This window comes from Motacilla alba, chromosome 1A (assembly GCF_015832195.1).
Source record: "Motacilla alba alba isolate MOTALB_02 chromosome 1A, Motacilla_alba_V1.0_pri, whole genome shotgun sequence".
NCBI lineage: Eukaryota > Metazoa > Chordata > Aves > Passeriformes > Motacillidae > Motacilla > Motacilla alba.
In genome coordinates this window covers 48229313-48254579 of record NC_052031.1, presented here as the reverse complement: position 1 = coordinate 48254579, position 25267 = coordinate 48229313, and the positions used below count along the sequence as shown (strand labels likewise).

At 48.3% G+C, this 25267-nt stretch overlaps 1 protein-coding gene across 1 annotated transcript; it reads left to right on the top strand.

Annotated features, from left to right (window-relative positions):
* Positions 1-16: 16 nt before the first annotated feature.
* On the top strand, positions 17-24844 carry SREBF2 (sterol regulatory element binding transcription factor 2). Its single transcript, XM_038155741.1, has 19 exons — positions 17-98; positions 4410-4796; positions 5603-5784; positions 6926-7066; positions 8836-9057; positions 10167-10281; positions 10475-10656; positions 11440-11632; positions 12584-12765; positions 13475-13748; positions 14086-14255; positions 14453-14621; positions 15190-15310; positions 16811-16920; positions 18192-18324; positions 18827-18995; positions 20167-20352; positions 21242-21353; positions 21985-24844. The coding sequence occupies exons 1-19, from the start codon at positions 17-19 to the stop codon at positions 22203-22205; spliced, it is 3351 nt and encodes a 1116-aa protein (XP_038011669.1). The 3' UTR covers positions 22206-24844.
* Positions 24845-25267: the final 423 nt, after the last annotated feature.

Here is a 25267-nt window from a genome sequence, read left to right as displayed (position 1 = left end):
CGGCGGCCCCTGCGCGATGGAGGGCGGCGAGCTGTCCGCCGAGAGCATGGACACCCTGACTGAGCTGGGCGACGAGCTCACCCTGGGCGACATCGACGGTAGGCGCCGGGGGAAGAAGCGGGGGGGTGGGGTGGAGGCGGCGCGCGTGGGCTCCCCACGCGTGTTGGGGGAGCGCTCGGGTCTCCCCGCGCGGGCCCGCGGCTGCTGAGGTAGGAGGCGTGGGCGGGTGGGCCCCGGATCGGGCTTCTGGGGGGCTCGGGGCGGGGGCGCTTCCCCGCGGTACCGGCTGCCACGCGCGCGGGGGGAGCGGCATCCCCCGTCCCGGGTGGGCACGGGCGGGGCAGCGGAGCGCGTCCCGCCGGGCAGCGCTCGCCTGGGAGCGGCCCCGCGCGTCTCCCCTGTCAGGGCACTGCTTCCGAGCGACTTTCGTGGGGCTGCCGCACGCCTGGAGTGGAGGCCGTAGCCGCGGGAAGGCGGTGGGGGTGTGGGAGTCCGAGCCGCCGAGCCCACCCTTCCACCGGTGGCCGGCGCCGGGAGAGGTCGCGGAAAGCGCTGACCGCGTCCCCCCGCTCCTGCCGCAGCCCCGCGGGGCGAGCGGCGCTGCCCACGTTCCCCTCGGGTTTCCTCGTGGCTCTTTTAAAGTAGATGCCGAACGATGGCTGAAGCTGCGCCTCCACTAGTGCCCGTGGGAGGCCGGGCCTCCAAGCCCTCCTGCATGGAAACAGCTCTGACTGCTTAAATTGCCCGTTTTCCCTCTCATCCCAAAACTTTACTGCATCGCTGGCACAGCACAGACCTGTGAGAAAACCCCTGTTTTCCGCCGAAGTGCAGCAAAATGCAGCGCCTGCGTGTGACGCCTTTTTTATGTATATTTTTGGCGACACCGAGCACCTCCTGAAAACCCCATTTAAAATGGCATTTTTCGGTGTGGTCTATGCTGTAGGCTGGTGGAGATGAGCTCCTGCCTTAGCTCACTGCTCTACTGGCCTTTAATCCTAAACGGAGCTCAGTTTTGGGGGATGTCCAAAATACCCTTGTTTAGCAGCTGAGAGATAAAATTTTACCAGTATTTTTAACACTGATTTGCCACATAGCTTGGAGTAAAGTTTATACTCCTTTTTTATTTTCTTTCGTTATAAAAGAAGAATGTACCTTACGAGAGTGCAATGGGCTTGGTTATTGCTCATAAAGTTTGATAGTGCACACTGAAGGAGGTGTTTGCTGTTGTTTGAGCACCACGTAATGAGGTCTCAGGTTCCATACGGAAACTGAGACGAATTGATGAACCCAGCAGTGGCTCTGAACTGAGGTGTGCCCTGGGAGGTGATTCAGAGCCATGAGTAACTCAGGAAAACGAGCTTCACTTTCCTCCCCACCTCCAGGGGTGGATTTTCCCGGGGAAGGCAGGGGGAAGATACGTGACGATCCTGCTTTTTTTTTTGTGCATCAGCGTGGATTCATCTCGGGGTTTGAAATTTTGCATGGACTTTCGTTTGGTTTTTAAGTCATCTTGTGGGTATTCCTCTCCTGGTCACACTGCGGGGGCTCCTCGCTGCCTGTTGCACGGATTTTGGTTTTCTGCGGTAGATCCCAGTGCTCTGGGATGGTATTGCTCTGCTCAGTGCTCTCTGGGTTCATACTTCCAGACAGGGCACGAGAGTGGCCGGGGCGCCCCAGTGCTGAGCCCAAAGGCTCTGCCTCTTGCCCCAGCACAAGCTGCTTGCTCCACCGGCCGGGCACCTTCTGCTGGCAGGGCACTGCTGGCTACCATCGGAGTTGGAGGTCCGAGTCCGTGGGAGGTCGAAACACATCGGGGTTCAGGACAGAGAGGTTGTTTCTGTTGAGGTTGGTGTCTCTGCTGCTTTCTGTTTCTCAGAGCGCAGCACCTCCAGGAGTGTGAGGAAGAGCAGCCTCTGTGCTGGAGAGCTGAGCCACTGCCTGGGAGAGGCAGCTGAAGCCCAGCCCTCGCCTTTCTGCCAGGTATTCAGGCCCTGGGCTGATGAAAGCAGCAGAAGCCCTTGGTGGGCTCAGTTTTGGTTTTGTAATACCTTTGTTGACATTTTTTAGCCTTGGGTTGGGCTGGGATTTTTTTCTGCGGTAAGGTCACTCTGGTTTAGGGCCAGAAACCTAGATACCTCTCTGGCACAAAGGGGGCAGGCACTCTGGTGACACCGGGTTTGTCACTGATGGCTCCAGAAGCATCTGAGGTTTCTCACAGTAAGTGTAGATATTCTGATTTCTGAGTAGGCAAAGGTGCTTTAAAAAGCAGAGGTTGAGATTTTGGGTGTTGGCTGTTTCTCTTGCTTTTAAATTTTTGTGTGTGGTTATTTGGAAAGCTCTTGAGCCCTTTAAAAGAGGTGGATTTTAATTAAGACTGCCAGACTTCCTGGCAGTCTTAATTCTTAAAAATTAAGCTTTAGACTTTTTGCATTTAGTCAAAGTTAAGTCTATCATAAAGATGTGATTTAACTTGTGAGAGCAGTAGTTTTTAAAATAATCTGTTAAATCTGCTGCATTGAACACAACATTCTTTAAAACACAGTGCTTAAAATTTGTTCTTAGGCTGGAATTTAGTCTTCCAGAGCAAATCTCATCCGATTTGTGTTTATTCCCTACTTGCAGTTGTGCTGTCTGATAGTGAAATAGCAATACCCATCAAATGCAGAGTTTGGCAAGTAGTCTGGATTGTCAATTTTATCATGGTGAGGGTTATTTGGGATGGGTTTAGCTGAAGTCAGTTGTTAAATATCCATCTAAATGTTGATCTTGAAACAGCCCTCTTTGTTCTGCTAGTGAAAGCCAGTTAAGGCAACGCATTAAAAAAAAAAAAATCTTTTATTCCTCTAGTGAAGAGTGGAGACAAGGATTTGGTCCAGCTGGTCCCTGAGGGTGGCTGCTGCCTCATGCTGGGGGAACTGTGTGTCCCCACTTAGTGTCAGGTTGTGAGCAGGTCAGGAGGACGCATCTCTTCCCAGGCTCTCCCTCCAATAGACTCTAGCTCTTGAGAGCAGTGGTCATGGCCAGTGCCTAAATGTGTGTCAGGGTGTGGAGGGATTGCTATCCGAAGGGAAGAGTAGTAGTATCACAGAAATATGTCGAAATGTGTGTTGAGGGAGCAAGAGGCTTGGAGGAGGATTCATCCCTTTGCTCTGCTTCAGACAAAGGAGTGTCAGACAAATTAATTGGATAATGTGTGGGTGGCATTTCAAAGAGCTGAGCAAATTAATAGCCCTCTTATTGCTGGGACATAATCCATGGAAACTTCTTGTCAAAAGTTTACTGCTTCCAACCTACTTCATAAATCAGCAGCGACATCATTTGGGGTTTGTGAATGATAAAGGGCTCCTGCTGTAAGAAGCCCTTTGCCATATTTTTTCCTATAAATCCAAAATCTATTTTTTTGCTTCCTAAACCCATATTTGTTATTTTGTTATAATCTCTCTTAGGTTTGTGGGTCCCCTCTTTTCCTGTTTCCAGAAAAAATATATAGGACTTTCAGAAAACCATGGAAGAGCCAGTGCAGCAGGGGCAGGTCCTGGGGTGGGGAAGAATGTCTGATTCCTCATGCCATGCCTGCACACAGATCAGGGAAAGCATTTATATGTCTTAAGGTATTAAATTGGATTAGATGGAGGGAAGAGGAAGCTCTGCTTATGAGCAATGATCTCTTGGTTGTGAAATGTTCACCTCTAGGGGGAAGGCCTATAGTCTTGCAGTAGGAGCTTCTTGATGTGGGTTCATAAAATCCTGGAGAAGGTGGGTTGGAGAAAACCTGTTGAGCAGTGATTGCAGGCATAAAACCAACAGAAAAAGTTATTCTGATATTTTAAACACATGCATTATGGATTTATCCTGGTACAGTTTTATAAAGTGGTGTTTTCTTTCATGGTTTTTCCCCAATTTTTGTTATGCTTGTTAGTAAAGGAGAGATAAGATGAATTCTTATCCTGTCTCTTCCTTTTCCAGATACTCCATGGGGCAGTAGAGACAGGGGACTTGAAAGCTCCCAAAAGTTGGGTGGGAGAATGGTTAGTGCTGGAATTGTGGAGGTGCATGGTTTTTTCCTTCTGCAAGGGTTAGACTGAAGGAGTGATGGAACAAGACTCTAATATTTTAGACATGTATTGGAGATGGCTTTAAATTCTAGTCTGTGCTTGGATCTTGTTTTCTGGAAAAGTGTTGTAGGAGGGTCTTACTTTTTGACCTGAACAGCAGCAGCAGTGCTTTGCTGCTGGCCACATCCTGGTCTCTCTCTGGAGGTGTTGCATTGGCGTGATGTTCTCTGAAGGTTTTGAAGGACCCAGAGCTTCTTTCTGTGCATACACACCATAATTCCATGATGTAAATGGCGGGTGTCAAAGTATGCAGGTGACGAAATAGCGTTGAACAAATTTTCTTCTGTTTTACAGAGATGCTGCAGTTTGTCAGTAACCAGGCAGGAGACTTTCCAGACCTGTTTTCGGATCCCTTGTGCAGCACCTTCCAGGGCGGCGGCGGCAGTGGCGGCAGCAGCGGCACCCTGGAGCCGCAGTTGCAGCGGCCCTACAGCCAGGTGCAGCTCCAAACCTTCCCACCGCCCCCTGGCTCCCCCCAGCTCCAGAGCCTGCCGGTGAAAGCAGCGCAGACGACGCCTCCAGCCCCTCCGCGCTCGGCCCCTGTCCTGCAGCCGCGGCCCTCCGTGCAGCCTCAGCTCCAGCAGCAGGCCGTCATGATCACGCCAACGTTCAGCTCTGCTCCCCAGACCAGGATTATCCAGCAGCCAGTCATCTACCAGAATGCAGCCACAAGCTTCCAAGGTAGTGCTTGAGGTGCTCAGGCTACGGGTGTGCCCGGTGCACCTGAGATTCCGGGATGCTCAGGCTGTGGATGTTCATGGTGCGATTGCAGTAAATGGCATCCATGTTCAAACTCCCAAGTGCATCATCAGCCTAGGTGTTTCTGTGCGACCTCTTACCATAATTGTTGTCTTGCTCTTCTCCTCTGGCCTGGCCTTCTGCCCTTTGGCTCTTGGGAGGCTTGAGAAAAGATGTCTTAAAACATCATTGTTGGTAACCATGTCCTCCCACCGATGGGTGCACTGGGCAGATCCAGTCTGTCCCACAGCAGTCTGGATGAAGGCACATTTTGTCTACCAAACTCCGGAGCTCGGTACTTGCGCTGAGCAGAGACACCTGTAGGAATATTTAGCAATCTTCCTCTGTGAGTGCTGGATGACTTGATCCTCTTCAGTAGGTTTTGATTCTTTACATGACACATAGGATCCTAGAGTCCACCAAGACCGAGGGGAGTGGGAAAGTGCAGGTGGGATGTCCTGTATAATGCCACTGAAGCAGAGTCCTGTGCTATCAGACTAAAGGGTTTTGGCTCCATTTTCTCTTAGCTGATCCTCTGTGCCTCCTGGAAAGCTGCTATTCTGGGTGCAATGCCCTCTTGCAGAAGGCACCGAAGCAGCTGGAAGTTTCCCAACATGTGGGATGTGTTAGATGAATGCTGCCTACTAAGAAGCAGCGGGAAGAAGAGGAGTGATGCTAGGAGCGTTTCCAGGCTCCAGGAGGGAGATATGTGTCTCTTGACCATTTCTGACATCTCTTCTGCTTTTCAGTTCTCCAGCCTCAGGTGCAGAGCCTGGTGACGTCCTCCCAGGTTCAGCCGGTGACGATCCAGCAGCAGGTGCAGACGGTGCAGGCCCAGCGAGTGCTGACGCAGGCTGCCAACGGCACCATCCAGACCTTAACGCCAGCCACGGTCCAGACTGTTGCTGCGCCACAGGTTCAGCAAGTTCCAGTAAGTAAAAATGCAGCGTGATAGGGGAATCCAGCAAAACAAGAAAGTACTTTTGTGGGTCTGGTCCCCTGGCTTGCCTGGGGAGAAGTGGTGAAGCTGTAAGGCTGGCGATCCTGGCTGGGATTGCTTCTGCACAAATGTTCCAAAACCTGAGAGGTTCTAGCCAGCCTGTGTCCCAGAAGCGTTTTACTTCATGCAGGTCATGTGTGAGAGTCCCTGTTGTGAGATGTGATGTGACTTCTGGGCAATGCTCAGCAAGTGTTTTCAGTAAAATGGTAACTAAATGGAGTCTAAAATAATTTTTTAACTTGGTACTGCCAAACCCAGTTGGAAACTTTACTTGAACAGTTGTTTTTTTTTTCACTTTTGCCTACTTCTTTGCATGTCCATCAGTCCATCACCTCTACCACATCTTATAAGGACTGGTTGATACTGCAATGTGTTCTTTTATTTCTTCTGTCATTTTTTTAATAGTTTTACTGTTACAGTGCCATGTGATTTTTTTTTTTTTTTTTTTTTACTCTTGTGCATCTTTGCATTAAAGAAAAATGTTTGTCTGTGAGACTCAGTATGACCAAGTTGCTATGGTTCAGTTGTAGTATGCCATCTCGGTGTTCTCAGAGAGTCAACTAGGTATTTGAAAGAAATAAGGGCAAAATAACTTACAGTGGGTTTTGGTCTGCTTGATGTTAAAGGTACAGATCCTTTCAGTGAAATTGCAGGGAGAAGATACTACGGGTGTTTGCCAAAGCAGACTGTCCTAGCTGTGTTAGACTGAATACTCAGACAGTTAATGTAGAGAGCTAATTATAGGTGTAACTGGAGAGGGGAAAGCAGCTTTTCCATCAGCTCTTTTGTGTTTTTAGATACTTGTTTACTTCTAGTGACTGATTTGTTAACCACTGTCCTGGTGGTTCCTGTGCCTCACTCTATCCAGTTCAGACTGTCTCCCGCTCAGGGTTTGCATTGGAAAGCATCCGGGTGATGCAGGGTACAAGTCAAAGAAATGCTCACCTTGCTCTTTTGCCAACCACTGAGATGTAAAGCAATTACAACTCTGTCAGTGCTTACCCTGGCTACTGAGATCGGCAGGGAAATACGTGCCTGCTCTCCTCTTCACCTGTAACTCTTTTCAACCTAGGTTCTCGTCCAACCTCAGATCATAAAAACGGATTCCCTGGTCTTGACAACCCTGAAAACAGATGGCAATCCCGTTATGGCTGCAGTACAGAACCCAGCACTGACAGCACTCACTGCTCCCATTCAGACCACAGCTCTGCAGGTACCCTATGGCTGTCCTTCCGTCCCTCTCCTCACCGATGTCCTTTCCTATTCACACAAGGAAGAGATCTGTGCTTTACTGTCCTGCAGTGGCGCAGACAAGAAGGGGTCTTGAGGGCTGTTGTACACACATCCAGGTTCTGTCAAGGGTAAACGCACAGATTGTATTGTTTGGCTGCCTTCCCATGGCCAGTAAGCAAAGATCAAGGGCACATTTCTGTTTACCTTTTTCTGGTACTACAAGGAATATGACCTAAAAACTCAGTCTAGTTTTTAGCTTGAAGCCAAAAGCTAACTTGCTCAGAGTACCTGTGGAACTTGCTTTTGCCCCTCAGTAGTGTCTAATAGTAGTATTAAATGTGACAACTAATGAAACTACTTTTCAGGGGGCATTTGCAGGGAGGATTTGTCATAATCGTTGGAAGTGGCAATTGTGCTTCATGGCCTCCACTTCTAATAAAGTCTTAGAAATTTATGCCCCCAAAAACCATTTATTATGATCTTGTGTGTTCTGAACAGATATCTTTGTATAAATATTTACTGGGGGAGATAAGTTTGTCAGTGTGGACCTAAATTTTGACTTGTTTTGCAATAGCATGGTAGGCTTCTTAGATACTTATTAGCAGCCAGGCTAAAATCTTCAGGTAATCTGCTTGCTTTTAGATGATGTTTTCACACAAGTTGAGACTTAGGAGGTTGTGTCTATCTGAGGCATGTTTGAACACATTGAAATTAGGTGGATATTAGCCAAGGAAAGGTATAGGACTTAAATTCACTTATTTGTCAAGTTCCAGCTTGATGTGAAACTGAATTAATTTCTGGTATCCCAATTAGAAGACTACTTCAGTTGGAATAGTTTCTGAAATCTCTCAGTACTAGTTTATTCTCATGGCTAGCTGCTCTAGGCTAGTTACTATGTTTTGTCTTTTGACAGAAATAACTCTTACTCTCCATAGCTACTTGCTTCCCTGATCCTTGGTGTACTTCAGAGAACACATGTGCCTTTCTAAATATTGCTTTGCTGGGTTATGCAGTCTGAACTTTCTTTCACTACAGCTCTCCTAGGAGCCCCTCTGTGCAGCTGTTCTGGTGGGATTCATCATATTTTACTTCTGAGTACATACTGCTTTAGTTTGCTTAGATGGTCTGTCCTACATCTAGGTGCCCAAGTTTGAGCTTTCCATTCTGTTGTATATCACTCATTAGTCTTAGTTCATCTTAAGGCATTTTCATAGCTTATGGGTTGGGTTTTTTTCATTTAATGAAATTCAAATCAATTTGAACTGCGTTCCTCAAGCCAGAAGTTGTTTTTTCATAGTTGGATCCTTTCCAGCATTGTCGTTGCTTGTGTCATTGGAAGTAGTGTAGGCTGTTGCTGTTTTCATGACTATTTGTCCAAAGAAAAGGTGGATTTTGACACTTGGAGTGTGAAGATTGTAAAGATTGTAGGAACAAGGAGGAGATTTAGTCCCTTTATCTATTTAAGTGGATGAACAGAGCGTAGTATTGGCAGAAGTGTTGATGCGCTTGGAGATCAAGAGATGTTCCTGTTCCACAGTGACCAGTGTGGGAGCCAGAGTGACAGATTTTTCCTGTGTTGCTGTGCCAATGCTTGTGCCAGCGAAGAAAGATGGAAGGAATTTGGCATCTCACTCATTTTCTGAGCTGTATCAACTTTTCTTCGTTCCTGTTTACGCCTTCTTTTGCCATCATAAACCTTATCTAAATTGCCTGATTGCTCTTGACACTTGTTATGTGTGGTCTTTGTAGACCCTGGTTGGGAGCAATGGGACCATTTTGACCACCATGCCGGTGATGGTGGGACAAGAGAAGGTGCCTATCAAACAAGTTCCTGGAGGTGTCAAGCAACCTGAACCACCCAAAGAAGGAGAGAGGAGAACAACTCACAACATCATTGAAAAGCGCTACCGGTCGTCCATAAATGACAAAATCATTGAGCTGAAGGACCTCGTCATGGGGACAGATGCCAAGGTAAAGATGGGAGATAAGTGCAAATGTGGCGTCATAAATACTTGTCTTCAGGTGCTCATTTGCTCTACCAAATGAAGCATTTGGGGACATGCAGCTGTTAGTAGCATGCACGCGTGTATCGGGGTGGGACTGGTGAGAATCACTTGTGTTCCATAATTGTATTCAGGAAGGTCGTCTGTAAAATACTCATTTTACTATGCTAGTGGTACTGTTTCTTGAAAATAAGCTATACCTCATGCATTTGTTCTTACATTAATTAAGTCTAACTTAAAATAGGCCCTCTAGGTAGAATATCCAAGTGGATGTTTTGATAACTCTGCTAAACCAGATCTTGCTTCAATTAAATTTCCTTTTCCATGTGACTGCAGTAAGGATGAGGTTTTACAGAGCTTTCCAATTTATTTCCTTTAGACATTGAACTGTAAAAACTCCTGATTGCTCAAATATTGGAAGCTTTCTTGCACCATATATTCAGGGTTTGTTCCTATTTGCTTTACCTCATGCTGGTGAGGCAGGCAGTAGTATTTTTGATACCTTCTGTGACTACTGCACAAATAAGTGCACTAGTGCAGTCACCTCCTGTTGCTTGAAGTGGAAGCTTTTGAAAACATGTGTATTGTGCAGTGGCTTCTTAGTACTTTTGGCTTATGTTTAGAAGATAAACTTGCCCACTGCTGCTGGAAGCAAGAATTTGCATGGAAATGGCCAAGCAAGTGAGGCAAGGAGGGAACTACTTATCTCAGAATTTATGGTGATCAGGCAGCAGCTTGTTCTATCCTAGAATTGATCCACTTCATTTTCAAATTGTGGTACTTTCAAAGGACTATTTCTGGCCGAAACTTAGGTGTGAACTCCATTGTAATGTGGATGTTAATCTGTTTCTCTTGGACTGTTTTTAAAAGATCTTAGAGAGACCTCATCCTTGTCAATCTTTGATACTTTGCCCACAGACCATGCTCTGCTAATGGCTCCTTTGCAGCTGCTGAGGGGTCCTTTTATACCCTTTTTATTCACCACATGATACAAAGGGTTGTGGTATTCCTACAGGCAGGAGTGATCCTTTGATGCTCTTAATATAAACTGCTTTTTGTGCATTTAATTCCTTACAGATGCACAAGTCTGGAGTCCTGAGAAAAGCCATTGACTACATTAAATACCTGCAGCAAGCTAACCATAAGCTGAGGCAGGAGAACATGGTTCTGAAGTTGGCTAACCAAAAGAACAGTAAGTTGTGGAGGCTCTGTAGCAGGTGGGAGGCAGTCAGCATGGATGTAGGATGTGTCTTGCAGTTTCTTATCCTTCACAGAGGTTGTATTGATAGTGGCCAGTGTTACTCCAGATGACTGAGCCAATCTGAGAGCTACTTAAGGGGTCAGGATGGGGAAGCATGTACATAATGCACTCTGATTTTTTTCAGAGCTGTTGAAGGGCATTGACCTGAGCAGTCTGGTTGACAACGATGTAGACCTGAAGATTGATGACTTCAACCAGAACGTGCTGCTGATGTCTCCTCCAGCCTCTGATTCAGGATCTCAGGCTGGCTTCTCTCCCTATTCCATTGATTCAGAGCCAGGAAGCCCTCTCCTTGATGATGCAAAGGTAGTTGTGACTTTACCTGTCAAATTCAAGCTATCTTCTTCAGGATATTTAAGAGCCAGAATTTAAATTCTTACTCTCAAGAGTGGAACCAGCAGACATCTGGCAAGCCAATTTGCAGGGCTTAGAGATTCTTTGCAAGGGTGAGGAAAGTGCATGTTTGTGTTTTATCTTTCTTTAAGTTACTGTGATTATTTCTGAGCTGTGTTACCTGAGCCCTACCTTAGTTGCTGGAAGAACTGTGCTTATCCTTCAGCCCCTGTACAGTCTCTGTGGCTTAGAGTGCATGTTCATTACCCAAGGATCCCATAGCTTTCCAGGATATGTATGTCCAGTGAGTAAAGCAGGAGAACTTGGATTGACATGATGATGACATCAGTTGTGGTTTACGAGACCATAAGTAATCAGAGTAACAAAAAGCTGTTAGCTGTCTTGGGCTTGTGGGTTTGTTTTGTGGATATCACAGAACTGGGTTTCCTGGTTTTCCTCAAAAGAGTAAGGGCAGCAAAGGTTAATCCTAGCCTAACCCAGGGATACAGTTACAGTTAATACCTGACATGACTGGAAACAGAAGGAAGTTGAAGGCAGTCAAATATTTCAGCCTTATCTTAAGCTAAGAAAAGCTTTACTGGAGTTCTTGCTGATCTGGAGCTCAAAAGCAAATTTATACATGTTCTGTTTCTCCTTCTTCCATACCCCTGCCTTGGCATAAACATTTTTTGTGCTCCAGAATGGTAAACATGGGGTTTTTTCTCCTTTTTTCTCTCCATTCCTATTCTCTTGAAGGTTAAAGATGAGCCTGACTCTCCTCCTGTGGCGCTTGGTATGGTGGATCGCTCTCGAATACTCCTCTGTGCTCTCACATTCCTTTGCCTTTCCTTCAATCCACTGACATCCCTCCTGGACGCCCGAGGAAGCCCCGAGTCCGACAGCCTGGTGCGCCATGGCTCCGGCAGGAGCGTGCTGACCATTGAGTCAGGTGAAGAGCTGGGATGGGTTGGGCCACAGAGCGTGTCCAGCCTTGCGTGGTCTCCCTAAAAGCCACCTGCAGCTGCGAAGGCTGCTGGTCACGACGTGGACAGTTGCTGTGGTTCAGCGGGATGGGTTTGTGTCTTCAGGGAGTTGTGTGACCTTTGTTTAATGGGTGGGGAGGGGCAGTAACTGCAGGGCAGGGCATGGAAGGAGAGCCAGCTTGGATATGGCTGCAGTTTGCATCCAGTGTTCTTGCATAAAACCAGCCATGGCTCAGCGTGGTGAGGTTGAGGTGGCACCTATTTGTAGCCCAGCAGCTTGGGTTTTTGGCACAGACCCTTGAAAAGTAGTTCAAGGTAAGGGGTGTCTTCCTGTCTTCACTGGTCTTTGAGGCATGTTCACTTCATATTTGTTTTTAAAGTAACTGACTGATTTTTGTCACTTAATCATAAAGTATTACTACACTGTTGCTATGAAGTCTTGCAACTGGACTTGTTGATACACTCGTTCCTTAAAATTAATAGTTAAAAGTTCATCTTAGGAGAGGGTGGGGGGATGCTGTAGGCATGCAGTTCTTTTCCTGACTGGTAAATATGGTTCCTTAGTGTCGCTTTGTAAATTTAACCAAGATTGGAAAATGATACTGGAGTATTGAGTACCTGTGGGTGTGTCTTACAGAAAAATCAGAAGACAGCTCTTAGAAAACTAAGTGCTTATTTATTTTTTTAATACATCAGTCTTGTAAAAATAATCATTTAGTTGGGAATGTTGAGGGTTGGAGTTTGGATGAAGAGGTGTTGGTTTAGGTGTTTCCTGAGTGAACTGCACTCTTTGCAAAAGCTGATTAAACACGTGGCAAACATAGCAAGACATCCTTCGGAGTCTGTGTTCATTGTATTGCTAGTCTTTTGGTGTCCAGATTAGATTTTAACTTTCCTTTTTGGGATATCCATTGTAGATGCAGCTGGCTGGTTCGGCTGGGTGATGCCCACCCTAATCCTGTGGCTTGTGAATGGAGTGATTGTACTGAGCGTGTTTGTAAAGCTCCTCGTGCACGGAGAGCCGGTGACCCGGCTGCACTCCAGGTCCTCGGTCACCTTCTGGAGGCACCGCAAGCAAGCGGACCTGGATTTGGCACGGGTAAAGTTGACTCGTTGTTTTGCATCAAATGCATCTTTTAGATGGGATTGTGGGTGAATGTTTCCCAATGAGGCAGTGGCTTGGCACTTGCAAGATACTGTATTCTTTGAATGGATCATCCTGTGTGATTTCAGAGAAGCTGTTGCCAGGTTGTTCTGAGCAGATTACTGTCCTACTCAGCCTAAGTTAGTGAGGCATGGAAGCAGTGGAAGAGACTCCTAATTTCTGTCCTTGTTGCTAGCTACTGCATCTTATGTTAGTTTGTGGTACCAACATCTTGGGTTCTGTCCAGAATCTGGGCTCTGCTGTGTCTGTCTGCTGTCTTCCAGCCTCTTGGAAGTCCTCTTTATTGTTGAGGAAACATGATATTATAATATTATACTATAACATTATATACAGCATATTGTTGAGGGACCCTGAAATTTCCATGGAGGAAAGCTCTCCTCAAGGCAGGAAGCTCTCCTCATCTAGTGCTGATGTGTCTCACAGGGTGTACAGGATCAGAACCATGTGTAGAAAGTATATTTAGGGCCAGATTTCAAGATGGTGTGAACTGCTGTTATGTTTCCAGTTTCTATGTTGATGTCCCTCTGCTAAAGATCTTGTCCTGACTTGCGCATGAGTTTGTCTTGCTCCTAGTGCCAGGGAGGTCCCAAAGTGTCTCTGATAGTGATTTTTGTTGCTGAACCTTTTGTTGTGTTATTTGCAGGGTGATTTTGCTGCAGCTGCGTCAAACCTGCAGACTTGCCTGTCAGTACTCGGACGAGCGCTGCCGGCTTCCCGCCTGGACTTGGCCTGCAGCCTGTCCTGGAATGTGATCCGCTACAGCCTGCAGAAGCTGGCACTGGTGCGGTGGTTGCTGAAGAGGACTTCTCACCAGTGGCGGGCAAGGGAGGCCACTGCAGGATTCGAGGATGAGGCCAAGACTAGCGCTCGGGATGCAGCCCTAGCGTATCACAAGCTCCATCAGCTCCACATAACAGGTGGGAGCAGAGGTGGCAGATCTGCTGTCTGGTTTTCCCAAATAAAGAGACTCAGCTGATCCTGGAGCATTCAGAGAGAGCACTACAGCCTCCCTCCTCTGGGAGGGCTGCTGTTAGAAATTAGCCTGACAAATTTTGGGAGTCACTTACTAAAACGCAACAGGTTCATGCAATAAAAGAACTCTGTAAGAATAGCTGAAGCACCAGCAGTGTAAGCTTCTCATATCAACAGGTTGTTCTTGTTTCTTTAGGACAGTAGCCCTGCAAATTGTGGTAGTATTTAGTAGCTGGTACTACTGATTAAAAATTAACACTTTTCCTTCTCTTACTGGTACAGGTAAACTTCCCTCCAGCTCAGCTTACTCGGGCTTGCACATGGCGTTGTGTGCTGTGAATCTGGCTGAGTGTGCAGAAGAAAAAATCCCACCCAGCACAATGGCAGAAATCCACCTGACGGCTGCAGTTGGCTTGAAAACCCGCTGCGGAGGCAAGCTTGGTTTCCTGGCGGTGAGTTGTGTTATCTTCCCTGATCACACCCTCAAGCAGAGATCTAGCAAAGCCTGGAAGCTGGCATTGCTGTATCTGGGAGAGGGCATTTACAAGCCCTACAATTATAATATGACCTGCCATTATGATACGATCTTTGTCCTTGGTGGTGCTGCTCTTTCCTTACTGTTCTCAATCTTGTCCTCGCCTTTCACCAGAGCTACTTTCTTAGCCAGGCTCAAAGCCTGTGCAGCTCGGAGCGAAGTGCCATTCCTGACTCGTTGCGTTGGCTGTGCCACCCGCTGGGACAGAAGTTTTTTGTGGAGCGAAGCTGGATGGTGAAGTCTGCTGCGAAGGAGAGCCTGTACTGCACGCAAAGGAATCCTGGTGAGAGCCGCTCATCTCCCAAGTGCGTGGCATCCCAGCGCTTTGAGGCAGTCTCTCCACTCTTGTCTGGGACAAAAGCGGGTGTCATGTTTGAGAGTGTGTCCTTTTATCCCCACCCTGCTTGTGGTTCTGGTGGGTGAGAGGGACGAGGAGCTGAGATGGCTCCTCAGCCTGCAGGGTCTGGCTTGCCTCCCTTTGTATCCTGTGCTGTGTCGTACTGCTTGTCTCTTTATCTACTGGAACACAACCCAAAGGTGGCCCTAAATGTCTGGGGAGTGACTTTGGGGTGACCAAGGTTTATCTTCTGCAGAGCAGTGTTGTCACTGTTCTGCTGAGAGGCTGAAGTGCCAGAGGGATCTTTGGCCAAGACTGCAGCTTTACAAGGGGATTGAAAGGATAAAAAGCCCTAAAACTTAGTCTCTAAATAATTTCATTAGTTTCTTGAGAATTTCCCTCTACTAGTCTTCCTCGTGCTCTTTCTTACATTTTGATTCATCTTTCTGAGTGTATTGGGAAATGTCTAGGGCGATATGCAAGTTAAATGGTTTGGTTTATCCTTCTTCCTTAGCGGATCCCATTGCACAAGTCCATCAGGCGTTCTGTGAGAACCTGCTAGAGCGAGCGGTGGATTCACTTGTGAAGCCTCAGACTAGGAAAGAGCTAGCGGGGCAAGAGGAGGAGGAGTCGTGGTGAGTATGTGTGGCCCACTGGGCACTGCTGGCCACAGCAGCAGGCTCTGAGGCAGAGCTCATAACCACTGACCGAGTGCTGCGGGGCAAACTGCTTGGGTGTTCCTTGTTAAAGGCTTGGAATGACAGTGCTAGTCTGACCACCACTGTTTATTAGCAGAGCAAACTCTGCTTCTTTCTATTAAAACCTCTCAAGTCAAAGGTGAACCTGGGAGTGGTGGGGATTTCTGGTGTTAGCTGGGGTAATACTGGTTGATTGCTCAACTAAATGGATGGCACTTCCTCTGCTGAGACAAAGTTTAATGTTCAGGAGGACAAAAATTAGCATGCACCTACCTCTTCTATAGACCAGGACCTCTGTCTAGGGCTTTTAGAGCATGAAGGTCTGGCAGGTAAGAGAGTGACCCCACCAGCTTGCTACTTTGTGCATGAGTATTCTTCTGACTGAGTGTGACAGGTTACCTGCAGTAAAGAACCAAACAGACAGCAAGAGGAGGAAAGATGATGTTGAACATAATTGTCATTGTCTCTAAGCTCTTTGTCCAAATGAAAGGAGAAAATAGGTGGGAAACGGCAGCTTTTTGTGTTGAACCATGTCCAGCTTTCTCCCGGACTCTGCAGGAAGCAGGAGCCCAGGCTTTGCTAGTAATTCAGCACTGTTTCTTGCTGATCTCCAGATATGCTGGTGCCAGGCGAATGTTACATACAGATATGGGAAGCTCTGTAAGGATCCTGTCCCCAGAAAGTGTGGGAAAAAGCCTCAGATGGGAAGATAATCCAGTTTCCCTACCTGTGTAGGAAAAGTACTCTATAGCTTTGGGTTTTTTCCCAATCTCGACTGTTTCCTGACAGAGAAGGAGTGACATTTTGGTTTAGTTGCTCATGATCAGATGCTGCAGTTGAGAGAAGGTAACAGGATTTGTATAAGGGAGGTGGATTGTCACTATCCTTGTGGGAGTCCTGTCTCCTCAGGGGAAGGACTAGATCTAGTACAGGAGCAAGCTTTTTTGTCCCACTCTAGGGGTGGGAGCTCAAGATCTTCATCTGTAGCATGTCCCAGTTAAATTGGGTCATTGCTGCATATGCTATTTTCTCTGACCAGTGCTGAGAACATGTTGTCACTTCTATTTTTACATATTTGCATATATGCAAATAATCTGGGAAGTGTAGTTCAGCCTCTTTTGGAGGCAGTGACTGAAAAGGAGCCTATATTGACTTGTAATGTATGTCTATGTTTGGAGTGAGCCTTGAGGTTAAATCTAGTTCTGTACTGGTGGTCATGAAAAGGGTAGATGTGAAGCTGTTCCTCTCAGAGCATTGCTCTGCACTTCTGATCATGGGGTGGTCTCTTCATTCCACCAGTGTTGTGTTACTTGTAGAGCTTGAACTTTCTGTGGGCTTAAAGGGTCAGCACTATTTAAACGTGACTTGTGAACGAGAAGTGCCTTGGTATTTTCTGTTTGACAGCATAGCAAAGATCTGCCTTGTTCCTTGTTTCAGTGAATTCTCGGGTGCCATGGAGTACCTGAAATTGCTCAACTCGTTCTTGGACTCAATGGGAAGTGGAGCTCCACCCTTTGCCAGCAATTCTGTACTCAAGTCTGCCCTGGGTAAGTCTGGCAGAACTGAAGCTCTTTCAGATGCAGATTTAGTGCCAATACAAATTTCCTCTCCTTACCACCTCTCAAACTCTAGTCAAGGAGAAATGCAGTCCTTGGAGTGAGGCCTGATTGCATGCCAGTGTGGTACCACAGCTCAGACTGGAAGAAAGTGATTAAGAAGGCTTATAAATTTGGCTCTGTCTTGTAATGCTGAGTGCCTAGCCAGGGACTGCTGCTATTTGTATTGTTGGGCAATATTTTATTTCCAATCTGAACCCTGTGCCCTCGCCTGAGAGCTTGCTCCTAGCAATGCAAAGGGAGAGGAAGGGTGGAGCATATAAACAAACATAGCAGCATTGCAGTTGAAGTACAGGAAGGGTTTTTTTCCATTTAATTACCTATTGAACTGGGTTGCCCCCACTTTCACTGTGGCTGTCAGATATATTCCTCAATCTCCAGAGACCTGCAGCCTCTGCTGTAAGCAGGCTCTGGGCATATATTAGGAGGGCTTGTTTTGGTCCCTGGGTGTATATGTAGTGGGCTGCAGAATCCCTCTGAGCCATGTGCTGAGCTGGGTTGGTAACAGGCTGCTGCAGTATTTGTTTAGCTTGGTGTTGGTACAGACAGCACCTGGCAGCTCACAGGGATGCTGGTGCAGCTTTAGACACAGACTAACTGCTGTACCTAAAATGTATAGGGCAAACATAGTGGGAAAACTAAATAATTATTTTTTTAAAGGGAAGTCTGTGCTTGGGCCAGTATTGCCATAGAATTGAAAAGCAGGTTAGAGTAGCAGAACATATATCCTTTCACCCTAAGCAGGCTTTGGGAAGTTTTTGAGGAGATGTTAAGTAATGAAGGCAATTCTTTAGGGAACCCAATGTACTGTCTTGGTGGTGATCAGTGCCAATCACGAGTGTATATATGACTGGAGTTATTATTTTGGGCTGGTGAGTGGAGATCATTGTCAGGAAGGAAGTCAACAAATTTCTAGACAAGATGGTGGGATACATTCTTGTTGACAAGATACAAACACGCCATCCAAAACTCTGCTTGCAGTCAGATGTAGGGTGTTTGCATGCTGCCAAGTTCCTTTGTGTTCTTGCAGCACATTTCAACATTCACATGGGTGGCTGAGTTCCCATGAGATCGCTTTGGGCTCATTAGCATCAATCCCAGCAGAAGACACTGGCAAGGGCCTGTGATACCTGTCCACTTCTCCAAGGGTGAGGGAGCCAGGTGTGCTCTCCTGGGCTGCAGCCGCTGGTTCTGTTTTGCAGGTCCCGACGTGGTGTGCCGCTGGTGGTCAGCAGCCGTGGCCATGGCAATCGCTTGGCTCAGAGGGGATGATGCAGCTGTGAGGTCACATTTTGCAGAAGTGGAGCGCATGCCAAAGTCCTTGGAGATGTCCGAGTGCGTAGGCCTCATACACTTTTCAAACTGCTGCTCCTTCTAAAGGGAGTGTCTCCTTCCCCTATTGCTGTCCTGTAGAGTCATACCTACCTGTGCTCTAGAGCTGCATGTCTCTTGTGCTCTGCAAGTGCCAGTGTGCTCAGTAGTGCATGTGTAGGTCAAGGCTTGCAGACTGATAGTAAAGCTGTGGACTGGAAGTCACAGTCCTGGTTGCTTCTTTAGGGATGTCTTTTGGCTTCGTTCTAATTGCACAGTCTCCCACCTTCTAAAATCAACCAAAACTCACATGACGATGGAAAGGATGGTGTCACTATCTCTATTCTTTTGCAAAGAATCTTTGCCAGCTTTCTCTCATTTCTCTGTTCTGTCTGCGTAGGTGAGGAACAATTGCCATCTTTTTTCTGTTTAAGGAGTGATGATATCTCTTGAAGGTGGGAGAGTGAAAGCTGATGCTGTAGCAGCATGACATGGTTGCTTGAAAGCAATCTGCTTTCTCTTTCAGGAATGCCCTGGTGAAAGCTACCTTCTACATGTGTAAAGCTATGCAGACCTCTCTGTCTGGGAAGGCAGATGGACAGCAGAGCTCCCTGGGTCACTGTGAGAGGGCCAGCAGTCACTTGTGGAACAGCCTCAACATGAGCAGTGGCACGTCCAGCACTGTCCTCAACAATGTAAGCATTGTAAGCCCTGAGATAACACATGGTCTGTCTTGGTTGTAAGGTTGGTCTTGCTGCAGGTGTGTCACTTCTCTGTTGTAGCTGCATTCTCCATTCACTCTGTGGATCGTGGGATTAGAGGGGAGGCTTCTTCCCTATCCTTGAAAAGGGCATTGCCATTGTTCTGTTTCTGCTGTATGGGGGAGCAGAGCCACAAGTACAGTGTCGTTCGTCTCCCTGGGCACGGTGTCAGCTCTTGCTCCTCTTGTGCCAGTAGCTGTCACCCCTTTCTGGTGCTTTGACCAGTTTGAATTTGGCCCTGCATAGATGGAAAATATCCATCTCTCTCCTCCAGGTCAAGTTGGTGATACCTGTAAACAGGACATCACTAAGTCAAGTCTGCTTGTTTCAGGCCACACTCATGAATGTTTGAATCCTCTGACACAGAAGTGTGACTATGCTGTGCTATTCCTGCGTTTGTCTGGGGCTTGTTTCTCTTCTTTCCAGGATTACATAAAACTGGAGCTTCCCTCCATGGCATATGGGACGTGGTTCTGGTCCCTTTCGTCGTTGCTGGGTGGCAGCTGTAGTGCATTGTAGTTGCATTGCATGTTGTGGCAGTGACTGTGCAATGTTTCTGCAGTGCAGTACAGAGGCACTCTCTGTTCAGCAGCACAGGCAGAGAGCCCTCCCAGAGCCGGGAGCGGTGCTAGGGGGCAGCAGCAGATGGGGAAAATCGGTTTGGCAGCCACTGTCGGCTGTGCCGAGACTGCCTCTTTTTTCTCTGCAGGTGGCACGACTGTCTTTGCTGTTTCCCACTAGTTAGTGTCACTTTTTGGGCAGGAAAAGCTCTGCAGGAGGCTGTGTTTCCATGGGATCAGTTTGTATTTGTTAGCATTGATCCCAGTGAAAGGTGCAGGCAAGGGCGTGTAACATTGATGCAGTGTGCCCTTGGCACCTTTCCTTGGCTTGGTCCAGAAATGCCACTTGGGTAAAATGCAAATGCCTGCTCCCTTCGGTGCAGTGTGGTAGGGTGACACAGTGGGGAGGGCAGGGGGAGCCCCCAGGTGGGCAGGAGGTGCTGTGGTTGCCTTCCCATGGGCTGTGTCAGCAGCCGTGTAGCTTGTCACTCGCCCAATGTTACGTTTTACTAAAAGCGTGCGCCTGGGCATCTTGGCTCTTGCAGATGATCCAGCTGCTGGCCTGTGACTTGCTGCTGTCCCTCCGCACCAGCCTGTGGCAGAAGCAGACCAACGCCAGCCAGGCTCTCGGTGAGACCTACCACGCCTCAGCCCCCGAGCTGACGGGCTTCCAGCGCGACCTCGGCAGCCTGCGCAAGCTGGCCCACAGCTTCAGACCCGCCTACCGCAAGGTGATGGCTCGCCTCTCCTGCCTGCTCCACCTCCAGCTCATCTGTAGCCCTTCCTGGGGCTGATGGGAAGCTGGTGCCCTTGCAAACATAGGGTGTATCTGAGCTTGCGTGGTTTGGGTATTTGGGGTGGCATGCTCTTCCGTACCAGCCTCTGTACTTTCTGTTAGTGGCTGATGAGGGAGGCTCCTCTGTGGGAGTTCAGTGCATGTGGGGTATCCACTTTAGTTTCTGCATAGAAAACCATCAGCACATGTGTATTGCCACATACCATGGCATCCTGTCTATTAAGGTGGCTTCAGACCGGGTCTGTCCCTCTGGGGAGTGTGCAAGGAAGCTTCCTCAGCCGTGTTGGCTCTGCTGAGTAGCTGGAGGGTCAAATGCCTTCTGCATCTGTAGAGCCCCAGGTGCTTTTCTTGGCATTTCCCCGCTTCTCTTCAGTTCATCTAGTCTTAAGCCTCTGTAGAGGAAGCAATGTGTAATACTTGGACACGAGAGTTGTCCTGGTGTTGTCCAAACTCTAGATTTCAAAGTTTGATGCTGTTACCAAAGCACTGCACTAGCAGCATACATTGAGAATCCTGTGTGGACTACAGTAGCAAATTTTGCTCTCAGATTTTTCTGCCCTATTCCCTGCTCTCAATCCTCCCCCTTTCCAGGCCACTCACAGTTAGGTGTCAATTTTTTTTCCCCTTCCTCATGGTTGTCCTGACCTGTAAATTCCCCAGAGACAGGTGAAAAGATGAGGGAGGAACGTGGAAATGGGTCTCTGTTTTTGTCAAGGTGTCAGTGCTCTGTTCTTGAAATGTCGTGGCTGAGAGATGACAGTTCAGCCGCAGCATCGTCCCTGTGCCAGCCCACCTCTCATCTTCCATCCTCCTTTCCCTTCCAGGTCTTCCTCCATGAGGCCACCGTGCGCCTGATGGCAGGGGCCAGCCCTACCCGCACCCACCAGCTGCTGGAGCACAGCTTGAGGCGGCGCACGCCCCAGAGCAGCAAACAAGGTCAGCCCTGGGGCCCAGGCAGCGACCCACTGCATGTGGGACTGGGAGGGGGCAGTGCTTGGGCAAAGGTGTGGGGTCATAGATACAACCTGCAGTGTCTTCTGCCGTGTCAGGAAAATGAGCTGCCATCAGCCTATGGCTCAAGGCAGTGCTTCTGTCATGCTCTCTACAAGCCAGCTAACATGAGCCGCAAGCCCTGGGCTGGAGGTGTTGGCGAACAGACTGGAAAACATTTGCCTTCATGAAGCTACAAGTGCACAAAACTTGGCAGTCTGGGGTTTGGAGCAGTCGATGCTGAGGCAGAAGCTGGGAATTTTAAAGGGAAGAGCCAAAAGATGAAGGATATAAGGGAAGCATGCATGCCAGTGTTGGGATGAGCCCTAGGAAGTGAGCTGAAAGGAACTGCCTCTGCAGAAGACAGGACTGACAGTTCCTACCTGACTCTAGCTCAGAGTGTTCTCCTCTGCTAGCCTAAAGGCCCTCAGGGTGCCCCCTGCTCTTGGCTCTGCCAGGGCATGCCAGCCAGAGAAGCCTGTGCTCAGTGGTGGCAGTTGAGGGCCTGTGTGGTGGGGTTTCCTCATGCAGGTGGTAGCTCTGTTACGAGTTTTCTCTCTTCACTGTTTGCCCATAGGTGAACTGGACACGTTGCCGGGCCAAAGGGAGCGAGCCACGGCCATCCTGTTGGCCTGCCGCCATCTCCCCCTCTCCTTCCTGTCCTCGCCGGGCCAGCGAGCGGTGCTGCTGGCCGAGGCTGCCCGCACCCTGGAGAAGGTGGGGGACAAGCGCTCCTGCAACGACTGCCAGCAGATGATCGTCAAGCTCAGCGGGGGCACGGCCATTGCTGCCTCCTAATGCTGGCATGGGTTCCCTTTGTGCAAAGACGGTCTGGTTGAGCATAAGCCTGGACTTCCCTTCTGGACCTTAGAAAAAGTGCTAGGTTAGGGCTGTGCTGGTGGGATCAGGATGGGGTGGGAGAGGGAGGGAGGGTTTTGGGTTTGATTTTTTTTCTAAACTTGCCCCAGGTTTAGCTTTACTAGCTTCCTTGCTTGTTCTCAGGCACTGCAGCAGGAATCTGTCTAGTTGTGGTTTTTGTCACTATGCCTGGGGCTGTTGAGAACGCTGCCCCAACACAAATCACCCGTCCCTGCTTGGGAGAGAAGCCCACAAGCCCACGGCACAGAGAAGTGGCACATCCCGTGTCTGTCCTCAGGGGTATTTTGTTCCCTTTCCAAGCACCTCTGCAGAAAGGAAATCTCTGGGGAGGGCAGAGGATCTGTTCAAGCCTTGTCCCATGGGGCTGCTGGGGCCTAAGGCTGTTCCCAAAAGAGAGGGGAAGGCACCAGCTTTCCTTGAGTTGTATGTCAGGAAACTGAAGCCCCCTAGACCCAACTTACCTAGGTGCTCTGGGAGTATCGCTTGGGGCCAGTACTGCCTGGAAAATTTGTCTACAGTTTTTATACAGGTTTTTTTATAGGAATGTTTGTGGCTTTACAAAAACATGGGGAACAATGCAGCAGATTTCCCCTCCTTTCTGCTTCACGCGTCTTTTCCTGTGATAGCTGCCTCCAGTTTTCAGCAGGGGGTGGGTTTGTGGCAGATTGCAACAAGCAGAGCCTGATAGAAGACCTTGGCATCCCTGGTCATCTGGTGCTGGGTGGCAGCAGAGGTGGACATGCAGTTCCCTGCACTTGGCATGAAGGGTGAATGCTTCTCTGGTGCCTTTTTGTTGATGCAGAAACAATTTTTAGAAACAGTTTTTTTATGTTACTCAACTCCCAGTCCCAGAACTTGTCTTCAGGTGTTTCTCCTTACCTTCTCTAACTGCTCCACAGCTCCTGCAGGATTTGGGAGGCACTGGTTTAGGGTGCAAGTCTCCCAGCTTTGTTACCGTTGCTATTCCAAGCAGTTTGACTTGCAGGTGTTGAATTGCCTTTGACTTTCCAGGAGTGGGAGGTGGATTTGGGACAGGGAGAGAACGATTTGCCCTCTTTCTCTCTGCCTTTCCTGTTGCATCTCTCCAAAGAAGTGCAGAGTGGTTGCCCTCTCACATGTGCATATGTGGAAACCAGCATTTGGTAAGTGGGCATTGCTGTTCCTCCATGTACGGCCAGCATGTTCTCCATGTTGGCAGCTCGAAGCATTTAGATACAGGCAGCCATCCAAACCCATCCTGTCCCAATCAAGCCTGTACTGCCCAGCTCCTGCAAACTTGGACTGTTTTGCAAGAAGCTTTTACATGTATCCAGCTTTTGCAGAGAGGCATGAGCTCCTTCAAAATGAGAGGAGAAAGATAAGGCTTGTGGGTTCCCTTTGCACAGGAACTTTCAGCATCTGGGAGGGCCATTTCATGTGCTGCAGTAATTGAGCACAGGTGATGCTAGTCCTGGAGTTGACTGGCTTCAAGGAGATGGAAACTGGGGCCAGGAGAAACCCGTCTCCCAGCAGAGCCTGTTTCCAGTGATTGTGGTCTGTAGCTGTGGACAAAAGTGTGGGGACCAGAAGGTGTTTGCCTACCTCCCCCACTTTATTTGGGGAATAGCTGGTGGACACCGAGCTGCAATAGCCGGTACTGTCCTACTGGCTGGGGTGTCCCTTGCTTCCTGGAGTCAGTGGTTGGGAGGAGGAGCTCATTGTTTGAGGGGAAGAGGTTGCTCTCAAGAGTGTCTGATCAGTGTAGGGGACACTGGTGGCAGCAAATTTCAGCTTTGAGCAGCTACTCTAAATGTGCAGAACAGCTCTTGATTTGTACACATTTTGATTGCTCATGGCCAAGTTCATGAGCTTACCAGTGATCCTGTTTTGGGGGAGCAGATTGCCTCTTCCTGATTTTTTTCCCTCTTCTGTGGCTCTCATGCTGTCTTCCTTGTCAAGGAGTTTTTTTCCTAAAATACAGAAACTCCTTGCCTGTGGCAACCTCTGAGTTACCTTGCATTTCTCCAGGTCTGCGTGCAGCACGTGGGCAGTTGTGTGCTTTAGTAAAATGGGAGGTAAGGCTTTGGGAAAGCAGTGATGCTGAGGTTTCACCTTGTCACTAATGGTAGTCTGAGCCCTGGGTGCTGGGCTGCAGGGAGTACTGGCTGGGCCAGGAGCTGGGAGAAGCTGTTGGGCTGAAACCCAGGTAGTGAATAGCATGAAGTACCAAGGGTCCTAGCATGGCTGGTATGTCCCTGCCCCCTCCAGAATGAGGGACCTTTGCCCTGTTTTTTCTACACTGTTCAAAAATTTGTTGTTCAGCTGTCCCTACAACTTTTTTTTATGTGTGTGTATATACTGTAACTTTTTGGTTTGTGGGTGGGAGGAAATTGTTTTATGGATTATGTGAAGAAAGTCTATTTATCCACATGGAGTTCAGAGTAGGGATGCTTTGTGATACGAGATGCAACTGGTGGTGGGGAAGTTCCCCAGGGAGCATATCTGCTGTCTGAAAACCCTGTTCCAGGGCTTCTGAGCATCTGTTACCTAATAAAGATGAATGTTACCACCACCTCCCACCTGCCCTCTTTCTCTTATCTCTGTTCATCCCACCCAGCAGCTGCTCTTAAGCAGAGGTGAGCTTAAAAAGTCCTTTAGAGACATAAAACCTCACAGGCGCCTCGTGAAGCTGTCAGTCCTTTGTCCGGATGACCTAGAGAACAGAACTGTACCGTTTGCAATGAAAGTCCCTTGGAGGAGCAAGTGTGGTGTCTCCATGCTCCTCTGGAAGCAGCTCAAGAGGATGATGGCTCGAGCAGAGCCAAGCAAGGTGGAGCTGGGCCAGAAGCCTGCAATTTTAGGAGCTTCTCTAGGGGAGGAAGGCTGTTACCTGACCTTGCTTTAGAACAATGTCCTTTCGCTCCATCTCTTTGTTTCTCTGCTCCCCCTGGTAAAACTCTGTCAGAACCATTAAAATTCAGACAGAGGAGATCTGGTTTTTG